At 39.4% G+C, this 24,758-nt stretch overlaps 1 protein-coding gene across 1 annotated transcript in view; it reads left to right on the forward strand.

Moving 5' to 3' along the window:
- The window catches only part of LOC107667595 (A disintegrin and metalloproteinase with thrombospondin motifs 2-like), a 79,293-nt gene extending 54,653 nt beyond the window's left edge, over positions 1 to 24,640 (forward strand). The window contains exons 6-22 of the mRNA XM_016459306.1: positions 115 to 271; positions 455 to 560; positions 2,434 to 2,577; positions 2,685 to 2,817; positions 4,536 to 4,649; positions 4,748 to 4,893; positions 4,981 to 5,156; positions 12,110 to 12,243; positions 13,174 to 13,297; positions 13,460 to 13,540; positions 13,797 to 13,960; positions 14,734 to 14,893; positions 17,229 to 17,361; positions 17,572 to 17,779; positions 19,089 to 19,218; positions 20,611 to 20,685; positions 23,193 to 24,640. Of these exons, the coding sequence (XP_016314792.1) occupies positions 115 to 271; positions 455 to 560; positions 2,434 to 2,577; positions 2,685 to 2,817; positions 4,536 to 4,649; positions 4,748 to 4,893; positions 4,981 to 5,156; positions 12,110 to 12,243; positions 13,174 to 13,297; positions 13,460 to 13,540; positions 13,797 to 13,960; positions 14,734 to 14,893; positions 17,229 to 17,361; positions 17,572 to 17,779; positions 19,089 to 19,218; positions 20,611 to 20,685; positions 23,193 to 24,022 (3,015 nt within the window). The 3' untranslated portion in view covers positions 24,023 to 24,640. The remainder of the gene's footprint in view (positions 1 to 114; positions 272 to 454; positions 561 to 2,433; positions 2,578 to 2,684; positions 2,818 to 4,535; positions 4,650 to 4,747; positions 4,894 to 4,980; positions 5,157 to 12,109; positions 12,244 to 13,173; positions 13,298 to 13,459; positions 13,541 to 13,796; positions 13,961 to 14,733; positions 14,894 to 17,228; positions 17,362 to 17,571; positions 17,780 to 19,088; positions 19,219 to 20,610; positions 20,686 to 23,192) is intronic.
- Positions 24,641 to 24,758: the final 118 nt, after the last annotated feature.

Raw genomic sequence — 24,758 nt, forward strand, 5'->3', positions numbered from 1 at the left:
TTCCTTTTTTTTTTTTTTGTCTTGGATTCTACAGTGGTTTCTAAAATTCTAAAACTAAATTGTGTCAATTAACAGTGTCATGTATTAACCTTTGATTTGTGTTGGTTTTGTCAGTCCATGGGTTTGATTGAGCTGGGCAACGCTGCTCAGAGTCTGGAGAATGTCTGTCGCTGGGCCTTCCTGCAGCAAAAAGAGGACAAGAATGATGCAGAATACCACGATCATGCCATTTTCCTTACCAGACAAGAGTTTGGGCCCACTGGCATGCAAGGTAATACTTTTGAAATCCCATGAACTTACATGTAAACATAACATGATGCATGTACAGTACATCAAAAATCTCAGATATGCAGACCAATTAAAATTTGTGTAACTGGAAGAGTGGATTGTAATCTTACCACAATTTAATGCAGCATAAATCGCTGACAACGATTTATCTTCCTTCTCTTTGCAGGTTATGCTCCTGTTACAGGAATGTGTCACCCTGTGAGAAGTTGCACTCTGAACCATGAGGATGGCTTCTCGTCAGCTTTTGTTGTGGCCCATGAGACAGGACATGTGTGAGAAAAACTTTATCAAAACTTCCACCATAATATGCCACCACTGACCATTGTTGGAGAAGCTAATATGAAAGAGTCAAGCCCCAAGTTAATCATAATTTAAAGTAGTTCAATTACTAGTAGTTCAACAAAAACCACTAATTATTTAAAATTCAAGCCACTAATAAGAAGTTAACTATATTGAAGCTACTGGGTGGACGGTAATATCTTTGAATATCAGATCTTTTTTTTTTTTTTTTTTTTAAACCAGAGAAGTATTTATCTGCCACAAAAACAATCAATAAAACTAGAAATTCTGTCATTTATATTTCTAAATATTTGATAATATTTTGTATATCACTGCAAACAAAGAAGATGTTGTGTATACAGTGCTGCTTGAAAGTTTGTGAATCCTTTAGAATTGTCTATATTTCTGCATAAATATAACCCAAAATATAAGTCCTGAAAGTTGACAAAGAGAACCCAATCAAACCAATGAGATGAAAATATATACTTTGTCATTTATTTATTCAGGAAAATTATCCAATATTACATATCTATGAGCGGCAAAAGTATGTGAATCTCTAGGATTAGCTGTTAATTTGAAGGTGAAATTAGAGTCCATCTGTTCAGAGGTGTTTTTAATCAGTGAGATGACTATCAGGTGTCAGTGTGTGCCCTGTTTTATTTAAAGAATAGGGATCTATCAAAGTTTGGTCATGTTTGTGGAAGTGTATCATGGCACAAACAAATGAGATCTCTGAGGACCTCAGAAAAAGAGTTGATGTTGTTCATCAGGCTAGAAAAGGTTTCAAAGCCATCTCTAAAGAGGTTGGACTATCAGGAGAACACTGTACAACCATGGTGTCCATGGCAGCGTCGCAAGAAGAAAGCCACTGCTCTCCAAAAAGAACATTGCTGCACATCTGCAGTTTGCTAACGATAATGTGGACAAGCCAGAGGAATACTGGTGAAATGTTTTGTGGATGGATGAGACCAAAATAGAACATTTAAATGAGCAGCATTATGTTTGGAGAAAGAAAACACTGCATTCCAGCATAAGAACCTTATCCCATCTGTGAAACATGGTGGTGGTAGTATCATGGTTTGGGCCTGTTTTGCTGCATCTGGTCCAGGACGGCTTGCCATCATTGATGGAACAATGAATTCTGAATTATACCAGTAAATTCTGAAGGAAAATGTCAGGGCATATATCCGAGAACTGAATCTCAAGAGAAAGTGGGTCATGCAGCAAGACAACGACCCTAAGCACACAAGTCATTTTACCAAAGAATGGTTAAAGAAGAACAAAGTCAACATTTTGGAATGACTGAGTCAAATTCCGGACCTTAATCCAATTTACATTTTGTGGAAGGACCTGAAGCAAGCAGTTCATAGGAGGAAACCCACCAACATCACAGAGTTGAAGTAGTTCTGTACTGAGGAATGGGCTAAAATTCCTACAAGCCGTTGTGCAGGACTGATCAGCAGTTACACGAAACGTTAATTGCAGTTATTGCTGCAAAAGGGGGTCACACCAGATACTGAAAGCAAAGATTCACATACTTTTGCCACTCACAAATGTTTAACACCGGATCACTTTTCTCAATAAATAAATTACAAAGTATATATTTTTGTCTCCTTTGTTTGATTGGATTCTCTTTGTCTACTTTCAGGATTTGTGTGAAAATCTAATTATGCAGAAATACAGAAAATTCTAAAGGGTTCACAAACTGTATATGTTATGTTATATATTTGAATACATTATATATTACATTGGATAAAAATATACATAATATATTATTTGTTACATATATCCATTCTCTCACCCACATTTCCATTCAGTACAGAAGAAAACTGCATAGAGTTAGTGCATATTTTTTATTATATTCAGACTGGGGATGGAGCATGATGGCCAGGCGAATGAGTGTGGGGATGAGGTTCCAATGGGCAGTATAATGGCTCCTCTGGTTCAAGCAGCCTTCCACCGCTTTCATTGGTCCCGATGCAGTGAACAGGAGCTCAGGCGATACCTCAAGTAAGTTACTTGGTTTTGGTAACTTCCTGCTTTGTGACATATGAATATTCTATTATTCATCCTGTTCCTTGATTACACATTCTAAGATAGTACTATAACTCATGCAGTACATATGACTGTCTCCGTGACGACCCCTTTGATCATGAGTGGCCAACTCTGCCCCAGCTGCCTGGTCTGCATTACTCTATGAACGACCAGTGCCGCTTTGACTTCGGCATGGGCTACATGATGTGCACTGCGGTGAGTGAAAGAGAGACTTCGTCACACCAACCAACCTGGCATGCCATCTCACTCCACATTCAACCACATAAACTAGTTAGGTTTATAGTTAGTAAACCTGGCAATGCAGTATACTGGGTTCAAGTTAGGATAATGAGATAATACTGAAAATGTGGGATGTTTGTTTTTATTTAAACCTTCATATAAATAAAGTTTTATCAGGTTATCAGTCCTGTATTTGAGTCCTTAATATGGTTATGTTCACACACAGTACTGTTATTTACGGGAGTGACAACCACATTCTATAACCAAACTCATACCCATAAATTTTCAGGACTCACAACGACATTCTCAGAAAACTCGTTGTGTGAATGGAACAGGACTGGACTGCTAGCTGTCTGTCACATCATACACTGCGAGAGAGCCGCTCTGTCTACATGTCACAAACGGTTGTCTACCATGTGTTGCGGGTTTTCATGTGTGGTTTCGCTAACTTACAGAGATGCGTCATGCGTGTGTCATCTGAAGGTTTAGATCCAGTCAATGTTCTTCTCCACTGGAGGTGCTCCCTTCGGTTTTTTGTTCTATGCGCGACTCAAATGCTCACGGCTCGATTGGACTCTTGTCATGTCAAAAAGTGAAAAGACTTTTCAGTTTTATAGACGTCGCCATCTTTGATATTACTTTGGTCATTGTCGCTATGGTCACTGGTAAGGAATATGGACTTGACTCCCATTGCACATTCATACAGACAGTATTCAAAACGCTATTGTAAGCTGCTGTGTGAACGGGACATTTCGAGACTCACACCTGTAAGTGAATGTGGTTGTCAATCCCAAAAACTGACAGTGTGAATGCAGCTTTAATAAAATTAAGAATATTTAAGATTCTGCACTGCATCTCTAGGTGACTAATAAGATGTAATCAAATTATTACATTGATAATGTAACTATTTGTAGAGACAATCATATGTTCTTACTTCCTTTGATACACGAGATGCTCTTTGGATTATTCTTAAATCAGTCTGGAGAACAAAATCATCAGATTTCAGTTCTTTTTTTTTTTATCTAAAATTGTTATGGCAATTATGTAATTTGTAATAAAAAATATATAATTTAGACTATAAGTTGGGTAAGTGATCATATGTATTTGTATTCATTTATTTATTTTATTAAATGTATTAATTTATTTTGATTTTTTTATTATTTTTAATCATTTTTCTTTTCATTTTAAATCCGTATCTGTCTGATTTACATATTTATTATTATTCTTAAAGTATTAATTATGAACTTTTTAGTTATTAACTGTTCTTGTAGATGTATTTCCCATGTACAGCAGGTTTGTATTGTATTCTGGCAACTAATTTCTGACACATGAAAAAAAATGTGCCTATTGTTATCAATGGTTTCCTGTTGTGAAAAGTAAAATAAAGATTTGTTTAAAAATGTGATAAATTAAAAAAGAAATTATGCAAAATAGAAACATTTCTGGACTGCTGGACTCCACTTTTTACGTTCAGCATGTTCTATAATAAGAAATAATGTTGTTTAAGCAGGTGCAAGCAGGTTATTCATCTGTAAGCAAGAAAGGCAAAAATAAAATCTCTGAAAACAATTTAAAAACACTTTAAAAAACAAGACTTCTGCCACTTTCCCATTTCTCTGCCACTACAAGGCCATGTAATCTGGGCTGGTCACTTGGTCTCTGTATATGAATGCGAGCATGACTGTTTCTTTTAGTACAGCACCTACGATCCTTGCAAGCAGCTGTGGTGCAGCCACCCCGAGAACCCTTTCTTTTGCAAGACCAAGAAGGGCCCTCCTATCGACGGGACCAAGTGTGCTGCAGGAAAGGTTAGATCTTATACTCAGAACCTGAGCATATACCCAGAATCAAAATACCAGATACCATTTTTTTTCTTTTCTCCCTCTCTCTCACTTTATTTCTCTAGCAATGTTTTAAGGGTCACTGTATCAAGCTGACACCAGACATTCTTAGGCAGGATGGTCACTGGGGTCAGTGGACCAAGTTTGGCTCCTGTTCTCGTACCTGTGATGGTGGAGTACGGTTCCGCACTCGCGAGTGTAACAACCCAAGGTGAGTGTCTTCAAATCGGTGAAAACGGTATTCTCATCTTCTCACATTTCTCCTCATTGACTTGAACAAATCTGTTCTATGTTGTAGTCCGGCCAACGGGGGGCGCACTTGTTATGGAAACAACTATGAGTTCCAGCTCTGTAACATGGAAGAGTGTGCAAAGGCCCTAGCTGACTTTAGAGAGGAGCAGTGCGAGATGTGGAACCCCCACTTTGAGCATGAGGGCACCAAACACCATTGGCTGCCCTACGAGCACCCTGAATGTGAGAGATGACCTGATTTATTTAGTGTTATGCATTTCCACATCAATTTCCATTTTTGTTCAGTCTCATTTTATGCTGGTGAAAAAGACATTGCACAGTCACATGGTATTAAACTCTTCATTCTCACAATTCTGAGAAAAAAGTCAGAATTGTGAGATATAAACTCAGAATTGCGGGGAAAAAAGTTACCCTTTTAATAGTTTTTAATAGTTTTATGCCGAGCCATCAAGACCTTAATGCAGAACAACAAAGAGGATGGAACTTAAATTCATGGAAAGAATGAAACCAAAACATTCAGGAAAAAAGTGACTGTATCTCTCCTTTGGGATCATGGTATCATTATTTATATATGTCTTTATTTGGTAACTTCATCATTAAGACTTTAGAGAGAGAAATAGGGTTGTTACTCAACTGGAGAGTTGCTCTTAGTTGCTTGGAAACATTCACCAAAGGTTTGGCCCAGTCATTGAGAAGGGCATCAGCCAAGAGCTGGACGGCAGCGGTTGGAAGAAACGCACATGGAAATGTGATTAAGCAGCAATGGCATCTCCAGTTATCCACTGGGACCGAATTACTGCTACAGTAGAGGGAATGCAGGTAGCCAGCTAATATCACTCCAACCTCCCCCTCTACTGCTGATGGGAGTAAACAGTCTTCATTTCAGTGCACATTCAGTAAGAACAATGTTGCAGTGGAGACAGTTATTTTGTTTTTGTTGTTTTTAATCTTTTGTTGATTTATGATTTTTTTATGTAGCAGACACCTTCTTTTAGCTCTAAAATAATTATCATTGCACCGCAAACCTGATATCAGTGGCATTCTTACTAAATGCATCCATATGAATTGTCTAGAAGTAGCAATATGATTCATTAGTATTTACAGGTATTTGTATGTGTAAAGTGTGGTTGTTTACTTTTTTGTTTACTTTTTAACTTTTTAAGCGCCTTACTTTTTACAAGTATTCATTCAGGTACATTTCTGTATGTTTGGATGTATACTACCATATACTTGGTAAGATTTTATAATATTTTTAAAATGAGTCTCTTATGTTCACCAAGGCTGCATTTCCTTGATCAAAAATACAGTAAAAACAGTAATATTGTGAAATATTATTTGAATAAAAAAATAACTATTTTCTATTTAAATATACTTTAAAATTTAATTAATTCCTGTGATGGGTGTCATTATTCCAGTCTTCAGTATCACATGATTCTTCAGAAATCATTCTGTTATGCTGGTTTGATGCTTGAAACAGTTATGCTGTTGTAAACAGATTTTCTACTTCATATTTCTTTTTTTTTTATATTTGTTTTTGGCATTTTTGCCTTTATTATGATAGGACAGTAGCTAGAAAGGAAGGGAAGTGGGGGAGAGAGGAGGGATGGGATCAGAAAAGGTCCACAAGCCAGGGCTCAAACTCGGGACACCCAAAGCAGAAGGGCGCTATTGCTTCATATTTCAGTGGATTCTTCATTGTATGGGAAGTTGAAAAGAACATCATTTATTTAATAAAATATTTTGTAACTTTGTAACTTTACTGTCACTTTTGAACAATTAAATGCATCCTTGCCAAAATAAAAATAATTTATTTATTTATTTATTTTTTTAATCTTACTGACCCCAAACTTTTGAATGGTAATGTATGCTGAAATGAACAATATGAACATATTAACAGAATCTAAAATGTAACATTATCTTTACCAGTCCATACATTTTAAATATATTTGTATTGTTCCCTATCTGTTGGTCACTACGAGTTATGTCGTGACGACATTAGGGGTCTTACTTGGGAGCCTCAATCACCTCTGAGTTTGAAAGAAAACGCCATTGAGAATTGGCAAGTGGATTTTGCATACTGAGCCACTCCCCCGTACATACAGGTATAGATCTTGCCACAAGATGGCTGCGTGCATCCACTCATTCAGATTTTTGCTTCGGAGCCGACTGGATGAGAAAGCAGTTCACGGCCATTAACCACATCTTCTCTTCACGATTTGGCATAACGGCGCATTCAGCTGTGTCCCCCTCTCAGCAGCGTGACTCCCCTGGGCGCTTCATTTCACAAAAGAGCAGTTTCGTAGGAAGAGACGTGTTTATGGATGGTTCATGCCCGCACTGCGAGCGCATGACCATGGCAACGCTGCAAGTGCATCTCTCCTTTCTCAGGAAAGGTAGAGATCCCTCTGTCACTACCCGTCCCGGTTTCCCTGCTACAAGCAGGGAATCGCTGGTTAGTGCTCTGGGAGATCTGAGTGTGACAATAGGTACGTTTACATGGACACTTTTTGCTTCCATCGGAATGAATTCATTCTGATTGATGAATCCGAACGTAGTGTTTACATGAACGCTATATAAAGCATCAGCTGGAGGTGAACACACCACCCAGCCCTGAGAGCTCGTGTATGGATGATTGGTTTCTCGGCATGGGGTGCGGCTCTCAACCGCGTCCAGCCCCGGTTCCTTTCTTCTCGGAGGTGCATGAGGAAGTCGCAAAGTCATGGAAGGCCCCTTTTACGGCCAGAAGCCGCTCGTCGACTTCCTCCATCCTCACTACCCTTGATGGCGGGGCAGCTAGGGGGCACGTTGACATTCCCCAGGCAGAGAGAGAGATTGCGGTGCACCTGTGCTGGCAAAACACTTCCACCTCAAGGAATCGTCAGCGCCTCCTGTCCAAGACCTGTAAGCTGACGTCAACCCTGGCTGCCAAAGCTTACAGCGCTGCAGGCCAAGCCGCCTCTGCCCTGCATACCATGGCCATCCTGCAGGTCCACTAGGCCAAGGCGTTAAAACAAATGCACAAAGGTAGTACTGACCCAGGGTTGATGCAGGAACTGCACATGGTGACTGACTTCGCCCTCCGGGCGACGAAAGTCACGTCGTGGTCCCTCAGGCAGGTAATGTACACTCTGGTGGTCCAAGAGCATCATCTCTGGCTCAACCTGGTTGAGATGAGAGATGTCATCAAAGTTCACTTTCTTGACGCTCCTATATCCCAGGCTGGCCTGTTCGGTGACATTGTCGAGGACTTTGCCCAGCAGTTCTCGGCAGTACAGAATCAGACTGAGGCCATCAAGCACATCTTGCCCGACGTGATCCTCCTGCTGACGGATCCTCCGTCGAAGGCCGGCCAACAGTCTGCTTGTCACTTTGAGTGCACTCCTGCGTCCTCCACGGCAGCTCTGTCCCGCACTGAGACAACATCAAGGCCGGCACGTCGAGCTCCACACAACAAGGCAGTGCCCCCCATGTCCCAGGCTGCCGCTAAGTCTTCAAAGAAGACCCTTCAGGCTGTCCCTGTCCCCCCATATCTTTACCAAAAACATGGATGGCACCCTTGTCCTACTATGGGAAGTGGGCATCAGGATCCTCAACTATCTCGACGACTGGCTCATCATGGCTCAGTTGCGAGAACAGTTGTGTGATCACAGGGACCTGGTGCTCCAGCACTTCAGGCGGTTGGGGCTTCGGGTCAACTGGGAAAAAGAGCAAGCTCTCCCCCATGCAGAGAATCTCCTTTCTCTGTATGGAGTTGGAATCAGTCAACATGACGGCGCGTCTTACCAACGAGTGTGCCCAATCAGTGCTGAACTGCCTGAGTTCCTTCAGAGACAGGACGGTAGAACCACTGAAACAATTTCAGAGGCTCCTGGGGCATATGGCATTCGCAGCCACAGTCATTCCACTTGAATTACTTCATATAAGACCACTTCAGCACTGGTTACACAGTTGAGTCCCGAGATGGGCATGGCGCCGTGGCACACATCATGTCGTTATCACGCTGATGCGTCGCCGCACATTCAGCCCCTGGTCGGACCTTGCTTTTATACGGGCAGGGGTGCCCTCAATACAAGTGTCCTGGCATGTTGTTATCAGGACAGGCTGGGGCGCTACTTGCAACGGGCAGGCAGCCTCGGGGTCCTGGACAGGGCCTCGACTGCTTTGGCACATCAACTGCCTGGAGTTGCTGCCAGTGCTTCTAGCTTTGCGGCGGTTATGGTCACTGCTGCAGAGCAAGCACGTGTTGGTCCGCATGGACAGCACTGCGGCTGTATCGTACATCAAACATCAGGGAGGTCTACGATCATGTCGCAACTCGCCCACCATCTCCATCCCCAGGTGGTTCAGCTGATCTGGAGTCGATTCGGGGAATCTCAGGTAGACCTGTTTTCTTCCTAATTGCACATATACGTGGATCGCACCCGGAGCTTCAGAAGCTCAGAGCAGCTCTTTGTCTGCTATGGAGGCCAGCAGAAAGGACAGGCTGTCTCCAGGCAGAGGTTGGCCCACTGGATAGTGGTAGGGGTGGGACGATAAATCGATGTGCCGATTTATCGCGATATTTCCGGCCGCGAGACGTTATCGATACTCTGGCACCAAGTATCGATATATTTTTAAACATACAAAAGATCTAAATTCATACCTACACTGTGGCTGTTTACCACTTTGGCTTACCGGAGCGGCAGTACCTCCAGACTTCTTGTGGTGGCGCTTCCCAGATTGCGGATGGTCAGATGAACGGAAATTGTAATTCACAGCGAAGAAGAAATACGAGCGTAATGGTAGACCAACAACAAATCAGAGATGCACCGGCGTCTTATGTTTATGGAGATGAGAACTAAAAAACTGCCCCAGAACAGCTATCAGCGCGGACTGTAGGCATCGATCATGTTATCATTGCAGAGCGCATATTGAGTCCGTGAGTAGCCTAACCTCTCAGCTCGGATCACAGGTGGATTTCCCTCACTATATGAGTGAGAGAGAGCGGCGCGTCCAGTTTTATGTCAACAAAACTGGATGCTCTCTCTCTCTTTAGATATTACAAGTGCGTGTTTTGCAGTGTGGGCAGTGAGCACCGACCGGCAGAAACCTAATCTGCACCTATGGCATGGACGACGAAACAAAACCTTGTCAGAGCCGTAATGCGGCGCAGAAGTGTGCAGTGTGTGTGCTTGCTGCGCATCTACATTTGAAATAACGAACTTGAGCGCGCAAAAGAGGCGATGTGAACGGCTATGTCATGTGCGGGGCTCCGTTTTAAGAGGAGAGGAAAGGTTGAGAAAACACTCAAGGTTAATTTTTGAAAATGTATCAGGTTTTATATATATATATATAGCCTATATAAAGTTGATAAGCAGTTAAATGTGTTGGTTTACACAAAAAGAAATGTGTAACTTTTAATAAGTCCAAGAATAAAATTATTAATTTACTTAACATGTTAAATTTGATTTACAGAACTTTTTGTGCTGTTTTCTATCAGTTTGGACTTGAATAAAGAGAGAAAACTTGCACTTAACCTTTTCACAGGCATTTTGTTTTCATAGTTAGACAGATATCGTGATGTATCGTTATAGGATTGTCTAGCAATATATCGATTATCGCAGAATCGCTTTATTCGTGATATTATCGTATCTTGATCCATGTATCATGATTCGTATCGTATCGTGAGGTACCCTGCGATTCCTACCCCTAATAGGATGCCATTGCCTTGGCGTATCAATCCCAAGGCGAGCCGTGCCCCCTGGGGGTGAGAGTTCACTCTGCCCGGAGTGTAGCTTCCTCCTGGGCTTTGGCGCACTGCGCCTCTCTGGCAGACACTTGCAGAGCTGTTGGCTGGGCGACACCTAACACCTTCGGAAGGTTTTACAACCTTTGCAAAGAGCCGGTTTCTTCCCATATGTTGGGAGACATGTAAGTGGTGGGAAGAACTGGCTCAGTGTCACACTTGCTGCTCCATTCCCCATCACAAGGGGATGTGAGAGCCTTTATACTCCCAGATGAGTTCCCAGGATGGCGAACCCTGGTCGAGCATCCTCCAGCACTTACCTCAGAGACCTATTCCATATGTAGTATTGCTCCTCTTGGGTCATTCCATATTAGTATCTCCACATATCACCTCCCTACGGGTAGGATGTGGTCTCAGTAGCAGCCTTACCCATGGACTTAGGCATGCTTCCCCAACGTTTTCATCTAGCCTTGCTGGAAGAAAGAAAAGGGAAAAGATCTGAAGCAAGTCTGTTCCAGAAGTTAAAATTCCTTCTGTTAAAGAATTTCTGTGGATGGCCTTCAGCAGCATGGCCTTCTCCAGCAGTGATGTACTCACCATTGGCCCCTCTTGGCACCAAGGTCAGTGAATTTGCTCTGGGGCACTGGGAAGGTTACGACTTATGCGTTGGCATTTGCCTTGGCATGCCACAGCTTGTCAGCATTTGCAGCGCCACAGTGGTAACGACGTTCAGTGGTTGTGGCGCTTTCCATAGGACCCCTAATGTCGTCACGACATAACTCATAGTGACAGATAGATAGTGAATATCTCGATTATGTACGTAACCCTCGTTCCCTGATGGAGGGAACAGAGACGTTATGTCCCCTTGCCACAAGCCTGAACCACTCGCTGAGTGTGGGGACACAGTATCGGCTCCTCAGTATAAACCTGAATGAGTGGATGTACGCTGCCATCTTATATACCCATATGTATGGGGGAGTGGCGTGACATGCAAAATCCACTCACCAATCCTCATTGTCGTTTTCTCTTAAACTCAGAGGTGATTAGGGCTCCCAGGTAAGACCCCTAATGTCAACATAACATAAAGTCTCAAATCCCGCCATCAGGGAACAAGGGTTACGTACGTAACCAAGATGTTACATTTACATTTATATTTTTATATTTAAATTTTTCATTCATTTTAACATTCTAAAGTGTCAGCTTGAATAAAGTAATGGAATTCTTCAAACACACTAGAAAAAAAAGTGTTGTAAATAATAAATGTAAGTAAATGTGGTGCCATATTTAATTAATCTTGATTGAATTTAAATATAAAAAATGTTTGATAAAATACAATAAAATCAATATATTAATTCCATCAATTCAAAAACATGCAAAAATGTATATGTGTGCTAGAACTACAAATAGGAATTGTATGAATTTGTCTGTGGTCTGTTTTTTTTTTGGACAGCTGAAGAAAGATGTCAACTGTACTGCCAGTCAAAAGAGACCGGAGACGTGATATCCATGAAGAGAATGGTGCATGATGGCACACGTTGTTCCTACAAAGACCCTTACAGCGTGTGTGTGCGTGGGGAATGTGAGGTAAAGGTTATTCAAACACACCCACACAAACCATCCATCACTGAAGTTCAAAATGTCATAGAATGAATAATATCAGGCCTAATCAGACTTCTGAGGCCTTTCCGCTCCTCACTGCCAGGTAAATTGTTGATTCGCTAGAATAGGATGCTGTCTTCAATGGTCTGTGTTTAGATAGTTCTGTTATTGGTGGAATACATGACTGCTAAGTCCTGTGAGTAAGGCAGACTGATGAAGTACATGCTTAGATCTCGATGTTTTGCTAGTGGAATTAAAAGATCCATTGCTAGATGTATTACTTTATAATCTGAGAGGAATATGAATGTCTGGAAAAGGCGGGGTTTGAATGTGCAACAGCACTAGAACTCACTAAAGGAAAGATGGGATCTGTGATTGTTTCCATGCAGTCATGTGCTCAAGAGTATTTCCTACCTTTTACTGATGTTTACTGATTTTATTTGCAAACAGGAGTTCTGGTTAGAATTAAGATTCATTTTAGAGTAAATTTACCATCTATGCGTAATATTTCATACAAAATTGCTGGTCAATAGCACTGTTGTCTTAGCCTTTATGATGACATTTATTGCCATGGATGATGCATTCCACTCAAAAGCAAAATCTTGCAGTTACAGATTCAATTCTGGAAATGCCCTGTTTGTTTTCACTGCAAAAATAGAGTTTTCAGCTGGTCATGTGATCTCAACATGTTACTCACATGTGATTTTAAACATTTTTCAAAAGTACTAATCATTTCTTAATATGTAAAACTTTTAAATTGATTTAAAGTGATCCTCGATTTAATTAAAAAAAACATTTTAAGTTCCTACAAAAAAATTCTGTAAAATAACATTTCTGTTAATCTGGTCAGTTTATCTAAAGTCAGCATCTGTCTCTATATATTTTTGGATCTCTTAAACCCTGCTCTCTGCACAGAAAGTGGGCTGTGACAATGTTATAGCCTCGGAGCTAGAGGATGATAAGTGTGGCGTGTGTGGAGGAGACAACTCCACCTGCAAGATTGTCAAAGGAAATTTCACCCGCAGCACGAGGAAACCAGGTGAGCTTCTTCCCTCACCGCAGACTCCATGAACAGGTCTCCATACATGACCTGTGCAGTTCACTCAGTGTTTTCAACCCAGATTCATTTTAAAATTTCACCACAATCAGGAAATTCTTCAATTCTCAAATCTTATTTTATTTTTGTAAATTGTATCCTTAGGTTTTCTGAAGATCCTGGAGATTCCTAGAGGAGCACGCCACATACAGATCCGTGAATTCAAAGGAACTCCACATATTCTAGGTATTCTAGCTCATTTGTTATTGATGGAGAGATTTGGACTCCTCCTGACGCTGAGAACATTAGGAGCTCCAGCTCAGTGACCATGAAGCACCTTAGCTACTTAGAAGTAATGCCTTCCAATACTGTGATTTATAGGTACAAGAAATGTGTATAAAATCAGCTTGATGAAGATTGATCCTTGTTTGTGTCTCACTGGGTGCATGAATTGGACTGCATAGAATTAAGATTGTCCTAATGTTAAATTGTCCTCTGCTAGTGGTGAAGAACCAGGCCACAGATCATATCTTTCTGAATGACGAGGGTGATTTTCCTGAGTCACGTACAGTAATTGAAAAAGGTGTGGCGTGGGAGTACACTAACAATGATGACATGGAGACGGTCCAGACCACCGGACCACTCAAATATGGAGTTCTCATTATGGTGAGAATGAGCATTATATCAGCCAAAATTACCAAAGTAGATAACTGTAAATCCAGAACTAAACCTAAACAGCTTTCAGGGTAAATAAGGGCAGTATGTCTAGTAGTGGTTAGGTATAGTTCACCCAGAATTGAAAATTCAGTCATTACTTAATCAACCTGGTGTTGTTCCAATGGCGTTCGCCCTTCTTTTTCAGACCATGTAAGGAGAAATAAACAAAAAAAAGCCCTGCTCGCACTCGTCCATACACTGGCAGTGAATAGTGACAAGTATCAGGCTTTAAAAACAAATGCAAAAGTACCACAAAATGGTCCCATGCAACACGTATCATACATTCCAAGCGTTCTGAGGGTTTGGTGAAAAACAAAGCTAAATTTAATGTACTATTTAAAGGGGACATCGGATGCAAAATTCACTTTTACATGGTGTTTGCATATAAATGTGTCTTTATGACACATGTCACATGGGACCATTCATTGATACTTTTGTGGCTTTTTTCTTTCTTTTTTTTAAAGCTTTATGCTGGTCGCCATCCACTACCATTTTATGGAGAAGCACAAGCAGTGTATTTTTTTTTATATCCTTTTGTGGCCCAAAATAAGAAGGGATGCAGCATTAAAATAACACCAGGGTGAGTAAACAATGACTTAATTTTCATCTTTGGGTAAACTATTAACAATTAAAGTTAAATCACATGATACCAATAAGGCCAATCAACAGAATGTATTTTTTTTAAAGTAACATGCTTAACCAATATCAAACATCTTCTCCAGGTCCAGTCTCAGAGCATTTCTAAAGTCACGCTTTCATACAAATACATCCTGCCAGAAGATCCGCTCTCCTCAATGGAGAACACCCTGCCTCAGGACGACACAATTTACTTCGAGTGGGCTCTCAGGAAGTGGTCGCACTGCTCCAAGCCATGTGGCGGAGGTACAAAGCAATATATATGAACTGGCTTCTTTTCAATTCACTTTCAATAGAGTTAGAATTTTTAATTGAATTGACCGTGTCCAATATTATGTTGAATTAGAATTTATTTAGGAATGACAATGAAATACTATTTTAAAAATGCATATTTTAATAAGTGGAATTTCTTTAAATTTAAAAAAAAATTTATGTATTATGTACAAAACAGTTCAAAAGTCTCTTATGTAAACATACAACAAAAACATTAATATTGTGAATTATTATTACAATTCAAAAGAAATGTGTTCACTTTTAATAAATTAAAAATGTAATTTATTCATGTGAAGGAAAAGTCATTACTCCAGTCTTCAGTGTCACATTATCATCACACTTACCATTGGGCTTGAATGGGCTGCAGCCCAGGGGCCCCGCCTTGTAGGGGTCCCCGCCTTAACCCGTTTACATTTGTTCAGTTATGTGACAGTCAGAAATTATTAGCCGCATTTCAACTGCATACAACTAGCCTAAAACTAACAGTAGCTGCTACTATTCAGGAACAAAATACTATGATGTATAAAGTCACAGATATAGATTATATTTACATATTAATCCATATTAAATATGAAGAAGTTATTTAGTCAAGAGCAGATTTGAGCAGAGTGATTTTTTTCTTTTGTTCTTTAACACAGACTGACAGACAGCAGGTATACTAAAAGCTGCTGTCACTTTATTTGATTGTTAATAGCCAACATGTTTTTTTATTCAGATTGAATTTATTAAATTTAAGAATCTGACATAAAAGGACACATATATGACGATACATTTTTATGATAATATTTCATAATAATCTTTGTTTTTTTTCTGCTCAGTGTTATTTCAGGGTTTTGATCTCTCAACTGAGAGATCACATCCTGTTTATTGTATTATAGTGACTATTTAATATTACATCTAAACTTTGACTAGGCTAGACATGTTGCCTATTAATTGTATACAGTATAATTAATGTTAACAATAAAAGACAAAATCACTCACTGCTCTTGACTGAATAACTTTTGTAACTTTAATTTTAAAAATTAATCTGTTGTTTAATTTACAGTGAATTTGCTGTTTTTAATTTACAGTTTATTCCATTTCTGCAGCATTTCTGTACCTGAATGTTTTCCATCAAAACTGTTTCTAAAACAAAATTCAGGTCCTGAGTTTAATTTATAATACTGGCTAAGCATATTACAATATACTTAACATTCTGGCATTCAGTTATGTGATTATGTAGCCTAACTTATGTTTTCTGCATAAAGTAACGTCTGGCAAAGACGTACCTTCATGCCTGAAGTAATGAAGTAACTTCAGGCATAAGTAATAAGTCTGTGCTTATTAGAAAGCAAACAGATAGTATTAATAATCATTAATTTTCCTTAGCATATGCTATGATAAATCTGAACATTTGTGTAAAATAATGGAGCATTAGGTCATGAATATTGGCTTAAAAGTAATTGAAATTTATTGGTTGAACGAACCCTGCATTTAATGAATGCCTACGATATAGGAGCCTATCACACAAACTACAGTCCTGTTTTTCCGAATATCTGCATGATGGTAAATGTACAATAAACAACAAGTTACTGAATAAATTTCAGACACAAAATTCTGTTTTGCCCGATCAATGCATCTCTGAGCAACACAGTGTTTTGTTTCTCAGCATTACATGGACCAGTAAATGGTTCAAACAGAGTATAAGTACAGTCGTTTGCTAAGTTAAATTAATTAGCATTTTAAACAAATCAGTTGATTTAAGGATTCAACTCACTCATTAAGACAGGCTACGTTTACACTGCAAGTCTTAATGCACAGATCCGATCTTTTGACCATATCCTATTTTTTGGCACGTCTGTTTACATTCACTTTAGACACGACTGGATCAATGTTGAAAACAGTTGTGCTGCTTAATATCTTTGTGGAAATGTGAGACTTTTTTGTTTTTTCAAGATTTAAGATAAATGTAAAGTTCAAAAGAACAGCCTTTATATTAAGTAGAAATCTGAATAAAAGTATTCATTTCTTTCAAAAAACAAATATTAGTGACCCCAAACTTTTAAAAGGTAATGTATGCTTATGTGTAATTCATAATAAAAAGTATTGTTTTATTATTATTATTATTATTATTATTATTATTATTATTCCTTAAAGTGCATTTCTGCATTCTGTATTCAGTTGAAGAAAATTGCTAAAAAATTTCATTCTTAATTCAACTCTGAATCGTGCACAACCCTGACAGACATGAGCTTTGAGTGAAACTTGGATCAGTGGTAGGAGACAACAGCTTGCATTGTGGCGTTTTGTCTGTTTGTCTGGCTTGTAGGGAAACAGTACACACGTTTTGGGTGCCAGAGGAAGTCGGATGGCAAAATGGTACACCGCACACTCTGCGCCAACATACCCAAACCTCGCGCCATCAGTCGAGCCTGCAACCAGAAGGAGTGCTCAGAACCAATGTAAGCAAACGAGGTTCACCATGTGGTAGTTTGCAAACCAATATCATACAGTTGTAAGGTTAATGTCTAAATGAGTTATGGATGATGGTGTAAGGGTATGAGGGGTTAGTTAACTTTTTTTAAAGGGGTCATATGATGCTTTTTTAAAGATCATTATTTTGTGTATTTGGTGTAACAGAATATGTTGACATGCTTTAATATGTATTTCAGCTGGGTGACAGGAGAATGGGAAGAGTGCAGTAAATCATGTGGTAAGACCGGTTCTCAGACCCGACCCGTGCGCTGTGTGAGACCTGAACTGGACGGTTCATACAAAGCCATCAATGCTAAGTATTGCAATGACGACCGGCCTGAAGGGCGACGACCCTGTAATCGTCACCTATGCCCTGCACAGTGGAGAACTGGACCTTGGTCTCAGGTAAGTATGAGTGTGATTAAAGTTTTAAGAGTTGGATATTTCATTTTTCATGCACATTTTTACATTTAGATTACCTTTAACACTCACATAAAAACATTTTGATTAATGTGTCTCATTTAATAACACTATTAAATCACAAAACGGATATCAATTTTTCATACTGTATATTATGATATTATAATGATAATATGCCTAAATATAAAATCAATTATTGATTTTAGTGTTTACTGCTTTATTTTTTATTTATTTTAGATGAAATGGTAATAAAAAGAATAATAAATAATAATTGTAATATCGTTTATTTATTGATTGTTGGCCATGACATGAAAATTATTATCAAACATCTTATTGGCCAGAATATCAGTGATATTCTAAAAGAAAGACTCTTGTATCAGCATCTATATCAGTTGCTGTATTTTAGCGTCAGTGATGCTAAAAGTAAGAAACATCATTGTGTTAAAGGCATAGTTCACCCACAATTTTATTCTCAAAATATTACTACTTTAAAGCTGCAGTCCGTAACTTTTTTGTGTTCAAAATTTACAAAATTTATATAATAAGCGAGTACACCATGAATCCATTTTCCAAACCGTGTTTTTGGCTTGTCCTGAATCACTACGGTACACCTATAATAAATGTTTATATTCTGACTATTTTAGACTGGTTCGGGTAGGTACCGCTGCGGAGTAGCCCAGTACCTGCGTGATCCGCCATAGACATAAACAGAGAGAAGTAGCTCCGGCTACAATGTTCTTCCGCAAGACGCACGCATTTCTGTTTATTAACCGCTAGAGCGCCAAAAGTTACGGACTGCAGCTTTAACATAACAACCTTCTTCTCAAAACATTATGCCATTATTCACGTAATGTCATAACTTATACTCAAAGTCTTAATACATTGTGAATGTACACTACTGGCACACTATAACTGTTTTCTATTTTAATACATTATAAAATGCAGTCTATTCCTGTGATGGCAATGCTGATAATAACCGAGCACCAAATCAGCATATTAGAATGATACCTGAAGGATCATGTGACACGGAAGACTGGAGTAATGGCTGCTGAAAATTCAGCTTTGCCATAATTACATTTTAAAATATATATTAAAATAGAAAACAGTCGTTTTAAATTGTAAAACTATTTTCCAAATATTACTATTTGTACTGTATTTTTAATCAAATATATGCAGCCTTGGTAAGCATGAGGCTTTTTTCAAAACACCTGTAGTATAGGTTTATCAATGTTACCTTATTACTGCGTCCCATTCTGCTACTGTATATGTTTTTATGTTCTGCATTTGTGTGCAGTGCTCAGTGGCCTGTGGTAATGGGACTCAGGAGCGGCAAGTCCTGTGCAGCACCCCTGATAATGCCATCGGCATCTGCATGGACACCAAGCCCGAGAGCATCAGATCATGTCTGCTTGCTCCGTGTCCAAGTAAGTGTCCGCTGCGACCTATACGGCTCCTCAGAATTCACTTAAAGGGGTCATATGATGTTGCTAAAAAAGAACATTGTTTTGTGTATTTGGCATAATGAAATGTGTTTATGCGGTTTAAGGTTCAAAAACATTATTTTCCACATACTGTACATTATTGTTTCTCCTCTATGCCCCGCCTTTTTGAAATGCGTCGATTTTTACAAAGCTCATCGGTCTGAAAAGCGAGGTGTGCTCTGATTGGCCAGCTATCCAGTGCGTTGTGATTGGCCAAATACCTCAAGCGTGTAAAGGAAATGTTACACCCCTTACCATACTGTGATGCCGTGTCCCGGCGCGATGAGACAAAACAATAAAACCCATTATAAACTAGGTATTTGTTGCATCCAGTGGGGACATAATTACGGATTATAATGACTTATACTGTCTTTTTAAGCGTTGCATTGCATCGTAAACATAAACCCATGTCTGCATTTGTGATCAGAGAAATGACAAACAACTACTCAAGCGCTACTCTACACTGCTCAAAACTCACGTTTGAATCATGTGACGTCCCAGCTCAGGCTGTGCGTGCACTTGTGGGGTGTGTGTGTGTGTGTGTTTTAGGTGCCGCTTGGAGGGGGGGGTGTGGCTCGCACACCTGACACTTGTTGGACACAGAGTTAAGAGTGCCTGGCGTGTTGGTGCGGGGCACATGGTTTGGGCGATCGTCTCCGGCATGGAGCTCGACGGTCTGCGTTGTGCTGAGTTTCCTGCCCGGCCCTGACTCGTTCCTTCATTGATGTTACATTTATGTTATTATCGTTGTGTTAAAATAAATGTTTTGCTAAGTATTGCTGCATCTGGACTCCTCTTTGTTGCAGCCTAAAAAGCCGGCTGTAACAATCATCAGTGGCAAATTCTTTAAATATGAAAACGTACTTACAGGCTGTGAGTCAGAACAGCCGTCATTGTAGGCTACTCTCCCAGGTTCAGGAAACACATCTGAATATTTGGGTTGAACTGTTCTGGAACAGTGTTGTAAATACAACTTAACCACTGATTTCTAGTTGTGTCCTCTTTTGGTAGACCAAACAAAGCAGTTTCGCTTTCGCAACGAAACACACAGCGTCTTCATGAAATGGCGGCAGCGGCAGCAACAATAATGTTACGCCTTCTTTCTTTGCGTGAACATTTGGGCGGCGTTATGCAAATCTTCCCACACAGTGACGTAGACATTTGAGACTTTAGTCTTTGCAACTTTAGGGATCTTATCTATTCACGAATAGCTTGTAACTCTCCAAAGAGAAAGGAAAACTTGAAATCGCATCATATGACCCCTTTAAGACTCTTTCAAAACCAAAATAACATAATGTTATAAATAATGTTCTTAAATCCTCTCTTAACTCCCAGATGACAGAGGGAATTTCCTCATCCAGTGGCTCTCCAGAGCAAACCCCGAGTTCTCAGCTCCGAAGATCTCCTCAAGTAAACGACCCATCTCCAGTCATCAGCCTGCTGTGTACTGCATGGCCGCTCTTTCCTGGACCCTGCCTCTCTCTCTTATGCTATGGCTCTGTTACACTCTGTCCTGACCGCTTCTCTGTCCCTCTCAGAATCTTAACTTTTCCTTCATCCGAGGGAATTCTTCAGGCCATTTCTTTCCTCCGCACTTGTTCGCTCTGTATGTGATCTTATACAGGGCTGAGGGCTAAACACGGCCTAAAATTGCATTGAAAGAGGGCAGTAAGTGCCTGTGCAGAAGAAGCCTTGTTTTGAGAAGCCGTGATGGTTGTGCTACTTCAGGCAATATGGATATGACTGTTGTAACGACTTCCAGGGTGAATCATTCAACAAACTCCTCTGTGCGAGGGAGTTGGTCCGGTACTGTCGGTAACTGGAGCATTTCAGTCAGTTTGTCAATTAAATACATATATAAGATGAGCATAAAGAATATATCACTAAAATGACAATGTGGGCCATAATTTTAATTTATTTTGACTGTTAAAGGTCATGTATTTTTGTATATATTTTCTTGAAAAATGGTTTAAGAACTCAGTATATAGAAGGAATCATGAAAAAGCAACTTTTACGGCGCAATTCATAATTTTTTACCCATTTTTTTCTATATGATGAAAAGACTAGAATGGTAAGGTGATGCAGGCTTTAACACTCACATATTTATTTTATAAATCAGTTGCGTGTCGATGTTTGACATCCTTTTGAAGGATAAAAAATACCTCATGCTTCTGCGTGTTTGTTTTCCACTCACATCAGACATTTTTGCCTTATTTTAGGTTGAAGGGATGCAGGTTTACATTTGCATGCCCACCAAATTTCGAAAAGAGGCAGCTAAAGAAAAGAACAACAACAAATATGGATGTTTACAGCTAAGCAAGTGTAGACAGTTGCTGCTCCTCAGATCTTCGGTTATATCATGGTCTCTCACTGCTGTTGCTGTATGATTGTTGTTAGTCTGTGGAAAGATGAGGCTATAGCGATGCAGACAATGTCTAACGGCCTTTTTTTAAAACTATACAGCAATTATGTGTATATATTAAATGACGTTGAACATACTTAGTAACGTTAATAACATATTCAATGACTGTTATCTCTTACACCAGTAACAAAAGTAATATATTGTATTTATCTATGTATTTTGACCTTACAGGCCATGTTTCCTTGCCTGGAAAGTAATGATTTGAAATACGTATACAGTATATATCATGTTTAAAACAGTATTTAAGGTTATAATGATAATTTAAAGGATTATAAAGCATATGATTGTGTGTGTGTGTGTGTGTGTGTGTGTGTGTGTGTGTGTGCGCGCACGTGGTCCTTTTTTAATGGGAATGGCTGTTCATCTGAGTAACTGAAATAAATATGACAGGGTCCAGACTGATAACCCTCCTTTATTTATCACACAAGACTTCAATACGAGCTTTACAAATAAAAGCACTAATGGTAGCATTTGTTTAGACTGTTCTTCTAGCCCGTTCTGGAATTACATATTCAAAGCACCTTGCATCTGGACTTATTAGTAATTAAAACTGTTTTAAACTGATATCAAATGGAGTGTTGAAGGCAGCGTTTGGCCTGTAGTCAGATCTCTGCTGAATTCTGGCACCTGTAGGTCTTATTTGTCACGGCTCTTTCATTCCAGAGCGTAGCATTTCCTTACATTACGTGCAGTTACATTACGTGATTGTTTAAATCTAATACAGGATGTGCCATTTCCATTTTTTAGAACTATATTCCTCAAAATTGTGTTTTTCAATGGATTTGATGGTGTTGAGATGTTTTACCAAAGTGTTTACTAAACTGTGAATGGTGTGACAATTCAAAGCAGTTTACATTGTACTGAGAAAAGTTGTATGTGTTGTCTTGTACATGCTCTATATTTGGCAGGAAGTCTCTATGTAACTAATGTGGTTTCTTGTCGGCTGTGTTTATGGGAATAAAGGGTCAAGTAATATATTGAATACTTAAATCCTCTGAATTTGTGCTCTAATTTTATGTTGCTGGTTTGCTCAGACTGCATTTCACATTTTACACTTTTCTTAGTGTTCTGCTTTGTTCATTTTAATATTTCATTGTTGTTCTCTTGTTGTTATATTATTTTCATATTATAATATTTACACACACACATACATCAAAAATACAGAAAAAACTAATATTTTTAAATATTATTACGATTTAAAATAATTATTTTCTATTTTAATATAGTTTTAAATTTATACATGACAGTGTGTGTGTATGTATATATATATATATATATATATTCTTATTTAATTTTTTTTTTTTTTCCTATTATTATATTAAAGTCACTAACAATCTGCCAGGGTGCATGCATGCTTCTTTCATTTTCATATTTTTTACATTATTAATATTTAAATTTTCTTATCTTATTTTTTCTAATTTCATTTGTATTATTTCCCATTATTGTATTGACATCACTAACTCCACACTGAGCATCCCGTTAATTTATCTTTCAGGATCCCGCTGTAAAGGAGACAAGTCTGTGTTCTGTCGGATGGAGGTTCTCAGTACGTACTGCTCCAATCCGGGCTACAGGCAGATGTGCTGCAAGTCCTGCAACGAGGGCAACTACACCACTGAATTCAACCTGACGAGACCCTGGATGTACACCATTGTCGCCCCTCCCATAACTCCCACCGCAACGGCTCCTGTTCTCACAACACAGCTGTACAGAACTTCACAGAAGCCTGGCACAACAATCACGGCATCATTCAGCAGATCGAGAAACATCAGCACTGAGCCCACATCTTGGGGCTACACATCCACTGTGAACCCAATAACCCTAAAACCAGGAACCACAGTCCCTTTCACCATTGGTTCTGTCACTGTGCACACTAAGCATCCCAGCACACTCGACTACGAAGAGGAAACCAGCACCCCCTTCTACGAGGACGAAACCTGGAGCGATATCTCAACCGAACACTTCTCAGAATCTGAATCATCAGAGTTTGTAGAGCCTTGGCCAACCACTCCACAATATACAAGCACACTTGAGAATAAAAACATCGGGACAACGTTTGTGACAATGCTACAGCCTAATGTTACTGCAACAAACCCTCCTGCCATAATCAGTCTCCATCGGTCAGAAGACAAGAAGGAGAATAACTCCATCGACATGTCCTACAGGATTGCCAGTCCAAACGAAGTCGCACTCAACCACTTTGTCCCCAGAAAGCGAGTGTCGTTCCGTGAGAAAACGCATAATAAAAGAATTCAAGAGCTCCTTGCAGAGAAAAGACAACAAGACTTCCTGCTTCAAAGACTGAAACGAAAACCAGGAGACTGATACATTTCCTTTATCCCTGTGGTATTTTGTGAGTATATTTTTAAGTGGTTTTACGGCCTCTACACTCTTGGCATTTGCAATATTTTTACAGGAAATAACCTCAGATCTCAATCTTTCATGTAGTATCTGTTCAAGGCATCTGATCGGAAAGAAACATTTTTTTTTTTGAGGATGACATTTTCCTAGGGGTTTACCACATTCGGCTATTTTATTGGGGTGAATACAGGGGCGTAAGAAGCTGTCTGTAGTGAAGGTCTGACAGTTTAAGCTTAAGCCAGGCACATACAGTACGATTGTTCTAGTCCTCTACAATTGTTGTACATGATCCCAATGAGATCTTGGGTAAAAGAGTCATGGCACACTGTGTGATGTTAGCAGTCAGACTGTACGATACACATCCAGGATTTTGGTCCCAGTGGTGCTGTTGACAGCATATACGAGTGGTCACCGCACAGCTGCAACAAAATTTCACCGCCAGAACTTCATTGGAGGCTGAGAATCGTTGTGAAGCGAAGAAATCATCTGATGGTGAATACACTTCATGCAAAAACCACATTTTGTGCTACAGAAATTGTATGATCCCGAAATTTGTCTCAGATGGCAAAATCGTAAAGTGTGAACCTGACTTAAAGCAAGATTTTTCAGATGTTTTTCTGTTTGAATGCACTCAAATGAAAGCTTGTTGAATGAAAAGATCCATGAATCATATATATATATATATATATATTATTTTTAT

Source organism: Sinocyclocheilus anshuiensis, unplaced genomic scaffold (assembly GCF_001515605.1).
Source record: "Sinocyclocheilus anshuiensis isolate Anshui unplaced genomic scaffold, SAMN03320099.WGS_v1.1 scaffold1903, whole genome shotgun sequence".
NCBI classification, from domain to species: Eukaryota; Metazoa; Chordata; class Actinopteri; order Cypriniformes; family Cyprinidae; genus Sinocyclocheilus; species Sinocyclocheilus anshuiensis.